This window comes from Salvelinus sp. IW2-2015, unplaced genomic scaffold, assembly GCF_002910315.2.
Source record: "Salvelinus sp. IW2-2015 unplaced genomic scaffold, ASM291031v2 Un_scaffold1347, whole genome shotgun sequence".
Classification (NCBI taxonomy): Eukaryota; Metazoa; Chordata; class Actinopteri; order Salmoniformes; family Salmonidae; genus Salvelinus; species Salvelinus sp. IW2-2015.
In genome coordinates this window covers 55,599-63,267 of record NW_019942852.1, presented here as the reverse complement: position 1 = coordinate 63,267, position 7,669 = coordinate 55,599, and the positions used below count along the sequence as shown (strand labels likewise).

General features: G+C 45.1%; 1 protein-coding gene across 1 annotated transcript in view; it reads left to right on the top strand.

The window, feature by feature from the left end:
* The first annotated feature begins 578 nt into the window (after positions 1–578).
* Positions 579–7,669, top strand: part of LOC112070510 (sodium/calcium exchanger 1-like) — a 56,508-nt gene continuing 49,417 nt past the window's right edge. Inside the window, exon 1 of the mRNA XM_024137920.2 lies at positions 579–680. Coding sequence (XP_023993688.1) covers positions 641–680 — 40 coding nt within the window. The 5' untranslated portion in view covers positions 579–640. The remainder of the gene's footprint in view (positions 681–7,669) is intronic.

The window sequence follows — 7,669 nt, the reverse complement described above, 5'->3', positions numbered from 1 at the left end:
ATGGAATGATTAACAGTGTGACCTCTTGTGAAGAGAGGGGTTTTGCCTCAGTATCCCACTGTGTTGCCGTGGGTGATGCTGCATTGGGTCAGTCAGAGTCCAGCTCAGCACTTCTAGGATCAGTCTGTCTGTCTGTCAGAGCCCTCTCAGGGCTGGACCACAGCTAGGACACCTCACCTACACACTCAGATCTACTTAGAAATAGTCAGTACCTGACGCCCCACTTCAACAGATGTGTGTGTGTGTGTAGCAGGAATTTAAATAGTCAATATCATCATAAAGTGTGATGAGAGATTAGAGTGCTTTCAGAATGTGATCGCTTGGTTTGAGCGTGATACATTATTGTGATGTTATTCCTTCGAGTGACATTTTTCCGTTCATTGATCAAAACATACAAAATCATCTCAGTTTTCTACTCATCTTCCTCTCCACCTGTTGTCTTTCAGATGTCAGCGTGGTTTATCTGCCTGCTGCCTGCCTCTGTTCTGTTCTCTCTCCGTTTCCTCCTTTTATACTCCGACCTGTTGTTTCCTTACTGTCTCTTCCTTCTCTTCTCTTCTTCTCCTCCTTCAGCAAAATGATCAAGGTCAGAATCGTTGACGARGAGGAGTATGAGAAAAACAAGACCTTCTACGTGGAGATGGGAGAGCCTCGCCTGATGGAGACCAATGACAGTAAAGGTGGGGGAGATAGTCCTGGGGGGTACAGGTCGGGGGGTCAGACCCCTCTACCCTGACCTCTAACCCTGGGCCCGGCGTCCGCTGCACTGCGCTACACTGCATGTTCACACCAGCAGGGGGCGCCAGGAGGAGGCTGCTGTGTAGAGTCCATATCACCACAGGACAGAGTAGGACTGCCAGTTACACACACCAAGCAGCGGGCTCCTCTCCCACTCAGTGTGCCCTCAGCAGAAGGGAACGTGCAGCGGCCCACCTCGTCACCACCACCTCTCATTCCCACGACTGGTCAAGTGTGTGTGTGTGTGTGTGTGTGATTGTGTGATTGTGCGTTTGTGTCCTTGTGCCTGTGCTTATGTGTGTGTGTTTAACATACATGGTTCCAACTCCCCTGCGTTGTTGTTTTGTGTCCCTGCAGGAAGACCATAACCATTCAAATACTTGACCGTGAGGTGTATGATAAACACAGCTACTTCACCCTAGAGCTGCAGACGCCACAATGGAGAAGGAGAGGCCGGACAGGTGTGAGAGAGCTGACCAACTAAACACACTGGGGTTGGAGCTCACTTGGCTCCTCTTGTCTTTTATCCTCTCCTCCTTTACTTTGTTACTTTCTCCCTCGCTTTTCTGTTCTAATCTGTTCTCCTCCACCTCCAAAGTCTCTATTTGACTCAGTGGACTCGCACCTTTCCTCCCTCGCTCTCTCCCTCCTGGCTAACTGCGATTCTCACTTTGCTCAACTTCCTGTGTCCAARGGCCTTAACAATTCACGCCTACAAAGACAATGCTCATTCAACTCTGTCCTCAAGGGCCCTAGTGCATTAGTGGACATATGCTTGACTAAAATGTCGCATTCTGATGATAGGATATTTATAGGATATCCTTCCCACCAAGTTTCTCTTTCCCATATTCATCACAAGGAATGACAGAAAAAACAGTGGAGATAATGGTAGCTATTAGATTGTTTTTACCACCCACCACTCCTGGCCAAAAGTGTGTGTGTGTGTGTGTGCGTGCTCTACTCAGTTTGTCCTTAGTACCTCACAAAAACCCTCTTAGTTTCAATCTCAACTCTGAAACATGAATAACTGGTCCCTAACTGTTTCTCCGTCATTTATGGATATGAAATGTTGCTAGTAATGTCACTCGCGATTTATCTATTAATAACGCCACGTTTACGATACAACCCGATAGAGATTTACGATACACTGATCAAAGAGTGAGGTTTAATAAAACATAAATACAGGATGAAGATCAAACCAAGGAACCCCCCCAATCCTCGGGATCCACGACAACCTGACAAGTCATAAAAGAAGATCAAAGTCTCGTTCAGTCTAACGATGCCAGATCCCTGAGAAAAGACGATTCCATGGAAGCAATTTAATCTCTGCTTTCTCTGGAGTGAAGCTTTAAAATACTTTATTTTACAACAGGAGGAATATGATTCAACCTGTTAGCACAAAAGCGCTGCCATAAACAGTGATGCTAAAGTATTTCCTGTGTGTTTTAGTGTCGTCGTAGAAGCTGGTGACTGCTGGGAGTTTTATGATCAAGCCTATTGGTCCCTCTAATTCCCTGCTGTCCTGCTGATTAAGCCCATCAGGTTACCCTCCAATGTCCCTTATTGTCCTTCTGATTAAACCCACCAGGTTATCCTCTAATGTCCCTTATGTCCTTCTGATTAAGCCCACCAGGTTACCCTCTAATGTCCCTTATGTCCTTCTGATTAACCCACCAGGTTATCCTCTAATATCCCTTATGTCCTTCTGATTAAGCCCACCAGGTTACCCTCTAATGTCCCTTATGTCCTTCTGATTAAACCCACCAGGTTACTCTCCAATGTCTCTTATCTCCTTCTGATTAAACCCACCAGGTTATCCTCTAATGTCCCTTGTCCTTCTGATTAAACCCACCAGGTTACCCTCTAATGTCCCTTTGTATATCTTGATAAAACCCACCAGGTTACCTTCCAATGTCCCTTATGTCCTTCTGATTAAACCCACCAGTTATCCTCTAATGTCCCTTATGTCCTTCTGATTAAACCCACCAGGTTACCCTCTAATGTCCCTTATGTCCTTCTGATTAAACCCACCAGGTTACCCTCTAATGTCCCTTTTGTCCTTCTGATTAAGCCCACCAGGTTACCCTCCAATGTCCCTTATTCCTGCTATTAAACCCACCAGGTTAATCCTCTAATGTCCCTTATGTCCTTCTGATTAAGCCCACCAGGTTACCTAATGTCTCTTCCCACTTCCCAGCCTCCTCTGCTATGTGGTGATTATTGACCCTGGTTTCCCAGCCGTCCGTTATAGTCTGTTAACTAGGCAGCAGTATGAGGGATATAGGGCAGAAGGGGGACGGAGGGCTGTAACAGACCACAGTAATAGCCACATATTCTGTGGACTAATTATTATATATAACGTTATCTTTTACAAGCGCGGAGTCTGTAACTAACGCTGAACCAGCTCAGTGCTGCTGGATCAATTCCTAATATAACACTCAGCATGTTTGAGTTACGCTCCCCTGGAATGAGAAAAACTGCAAAAAACAATCTGTTCTCATCCTAGCTGCATTGGATGTGTGTGTGTGTGTGTGTGTGTGTGTGTGTGTGTGTGTGTGGGTGGTGTGTGTGTGTGTGGTGTGTGTGTGTGTGGTGTGTGTGTGTTGTTGTTGTGTGTGTGTTGTGTGTTGTGTTGTGTTGTGTGTGTGTTTATTATTATCATAATGTTTTTATTATTGAACCTTTATTTAACTAGGCAAGTCAGCTAAGAACAAATCTTTACGTACAATGACGACCTACCAAAAGGCCTCCTGCGGGGACGCGGCTGGATTAAAAATAACAAATAAATAAATAGGACAAAAGACACTTCACTACAAGAGAGACACCACACCACTACATAAAGAGAGACCTAAGACAACAACATAGCATGGCAGCAACACATGACAAACACAGCATGGTATAAACACAACATGACAGCAACATGGTAGCAACACAACATGGCAGCAGCACAACATGGTAGCAGCACAAAACATGGTACAAACATTATTGGGCACAGACAACAGCACAAAGGGCAAGAAGGTAAAGACAACAATACATCACCCAAAGCAGCCACAACTGTCAGTACGAGTGTCCATGATTGAGTCTTTGAATGAAGAGATTGAGATAAAACCGAGCACTGAAGGTGATCCTTGGTAAGATTGCCACTCCACTGCCTTTTTTGGAAGATCTGTCTAGCCCAAAAAGGTTAAAACCAGAAAAGGTTAACATCAGTATTCAAAACACTCTTCCTTAACCACGTCTCAGTAATGACTAACACATCTGGATTGGAGCTGTGAACCCACACTTTCAATTGATCAATGTTAACGAGCAGAAAACCCAGGCCTTTACAAGAGCAGAAATCAGTGAAGCAGATATCAGGCCAGATATCAAAGTCAGGGTTGGCGGCCAGTAGCAAAGCATGGGCCAGGATGTACATGCACATTTCCAGATATGTCTGTGTCTATGAGTGCATGTGAATGTATTTGCATTCTTGTGTGTGTGTGTGGTGTGTGTGTGTGTGTGTGTGTGTGTGTGTGTGTGTGTGTTGTGGTTGTTGTGTGGTGTGTCGCGGGCTGTCTGTCTGTCTGTCTGTCTGTCTGTCTGTCTGTCTGTCTGTCTGTCTGTCTGTCTGTCTGTCTGTCTGTCTGCACTTGTGTTTGTGTGTGTGTCTCTACTGACACAGTCCATGAATCCCCAGCAGGCCTCTGGAGGGAGCGATCAGAAATAATGGCCGATGACTGACTGACTGACTGAGCCCAACAAGCAAACAGTAATTACTGCTCTGTCTCCTCTTTAAACTGAGCCCCACCAACACCGTTAGCACAGCTAGCTCCGTTAGCATCATTAGCCTCCACTCATGTGAAGGGAGACACAGGAGACACAGTGCTTTAAGACGAGTGGAGAGGTAAACAGCTGCAGTCCCTGAAGTAGCTCCGCTTCCCCCTGACAAACACAGCCGCTAATTAACGTGAAACTCTTATTGCCTGAGAGGAAAACAAAACCAAAACAAGATTTAAGGCTGGCAATATGTTTGTTCACAATTAGCTCTCTCAATCTTTGTGCATTATGGAGATAAGGTTTAATTTTATAGCSACGTATTTGGCAGCGCTTCYTGTGATATACTTAGAACTAAGTACAGTACTACTTCAAATATTTGCAATCAAAACTCTGCCAAAGAAAGAGAACTGGAGTTGGGTGAAACAATGTTTTTCCTGAAATGTAACCTACGTTTACTCAAACACAAACATGTCTGATATGATTTACCTTGTATACTTACCGCACAATAGAAAGACATTAAGACACAGACAGACAKGCAGTCAGGTAGTCAGGCAGTCAGGCAGACAGACAGACAAGCAGTCAGGCAGACACTCAGGCAGTCAGGCAGACAGACAGACAGACAGTGGGGCCCTCCAAAGAGCCCTAGACCCCAGGCCCCACCATCTCTCCCAGTATTTCTTTCTCTCTGTCTGAGTGAGTGATCCGTGCTGACAACAGCCTGGCCTGGGGTCTCAGAGCTGCATGTGACCGGGGTCTCAGAGCTGCATGTGACCGGGGTCTCAGAGCTGCATGTGACAGGGGTCTCAGAGCTGCATGTGACCGGGGTCTCAGAGCTGCATGTGACCGGGGTCTCAGAGCTGCATGTGACCGGGGTCTCAGAGCTGCATGTGACCTGCCGTCTCTCCAGCTGTGGGAAGCCTCTTTCTTTTTCCCCCTTTTTTGTCGTCTGTTCTCAATTCTTTTACAGTGAGGGAAAAAAGTATTTGATCCCCTGCTGATTTGTACGTTTGCCCACTGACAAAGAATGATCAGTCTATAATTTTAATGGTAGGTTTATTTGAACAGTGAGAGACAGAAATCAACAAAAAAATCCGAAAAACGCATGTCAAAAATGTTATGAATTGATTTGCATTTTAATGAGGGAAATAAGTATTTGACCCCTCTGCAAAACATGACTTAGTACTTGGTGGCAAAACCCTTGTTGGCAATCACAGAGGTCGAACGTTTCTTGTAGTTGGCCACCAGGTTTGCCACACATCTCAGGAGGGATTTTGTCCCACTCCTCTTTGCAGTCTTCTTCAAGTCATTAAGGTTTCGAGGCTGACGTTTGGCAACTCGAACCTTCAGCTCCCTCACAGATTTTCTATGGGATTAAGGTCTGGATACTGGCTAGGCCACTCCAGGACCTTAATGTGCTTCTTCTTGAGCCACTCCTTTGTTGCCTTGGCCGTGTGTTTTGGGTCATTGTCATGCTGGATACCCATCCACGACCCATTTTCAATACCCTGGCTGAGGGAAGGAGGTTTTCACCCAGATTTGACGGTACATGGCCCCGTCCATCGTCCTTTTGATGCGGTGAAGTTGTCCTGTCCTTCAGCAGAAAACAACCCCCAAAGCATAAATGTTTCCACCTCCATGTTTGACGGTGGGGATGGTTTCTTGGGGTCATAGGCAGCATTCTCCTCCTCCAAACACGGCAAGTTGGGTTGATGCCAAAGAACTCCATTTTGGTCTCATCTTGACACAAACACGTTCACAGTTGTCCTCTGAATCATTCAGATGTTCATTGGCAAACTTCAGACGGGCATGTATATGTGCTTTCTTGAGCAGGGGGACCTTGCGGGCGCTGCAGGATTTCAGTCCTTCACGGCATGTGTGTTACCAATTGTTTTCTTGATGACTATGGTCCCAGCTGCCTTGAGATCATTGACAAGATCCTCCTGTGTAGTTCTGGGCTGATTCCTCACCGTTCTCATGATCATTGCAACTTCACGAGGTGAGATCTTGCATGGAGCCCCAGGCTGAGGGAGATTGACAGGTCTTTTGTGTTTCTTCCATTTGCGAATAATCACAGAAACTGTTGTCACCTTCTCACCAAGCTGCTTGGGATGGTCTTGTAGCCCATTCAGCCTTGTGTAGGTCTACAATCTTGTCCCTGACATCCTTGGAGAGCTCTTTGGTCTTGGCCATGGTGGAGAGTTTGGAATCTGATTGATTGATTGCTTCTGTGGACAGGTATCTTTTATACAGGTAAGAAACTGAGATTAGGAGCACTCCCTTTAAGAGTGTGCTCCTAATCTCCGTTCGTTACCTGTATGAAAGACACCTGGGAGCCAGAAATCTTTTTGATTGAGAAGGGGTCAAATACTTATTTCCTCATTAAAATGCAAATCAATTTATAACATTTTTGACATATATTTTTCTGGATATTTTTGTTGTTATTCTGTCTCTCACTGTTCAAATAAACCTACCATTAAAAATTATAGACTGATAATTTCTTTGTCAGTGGGCAAACGTACAAAATCAGCAGGGGATCAAATACTTTTTTCCTCACTGTAAGTGCCTTGTGAGTGTCTCCCTTCTGAATAGAAGTTTGTGTGTGTTAAAGTAGTGGTGTTAAACTAGTGTCTGGAGGGCTTGTGGCTAATGAATGCCGTAATTATCTTCTCCTAGTGACAGGTCTCTAGAAAAGACAAGCGACCATCTGGCATCTATAAGAGCCACATGACACTCTGGTATGCGTCGCCTGTACTGAGCTAATGAGCTTCAACTATGTGGGTTCATTAATTACCATAAGACTATGTTGATGCATGTGTAATGTAATAATGCATTTACCCTATGTATGTGAGATTTGTAAATATGTGGGTAGATCGGTAGACTAATTACAGCAGGCACATTACAGAGACAGAGACAGGGATGGTAAATGTTTATATCTATGGTTAATTGGCTAGACTGGAGATGAGTTAGAGTTGCACTCAGCCCTAGGAATAGTTCCACCCACACGCTTGTTCATACTGGACATATCAGTCTGGAAGGGTTGGCATTGGCTTAAAAGGGCAATCAGCAGTTTAAACAATGACACATTTATTTCCGTCCCGTTTCGGTAAAAAGCTGAGGGAGGGGCTGGAGAAATGTAATCAAATTCATATACAGAGCTATGGTGCAAGGACTGACC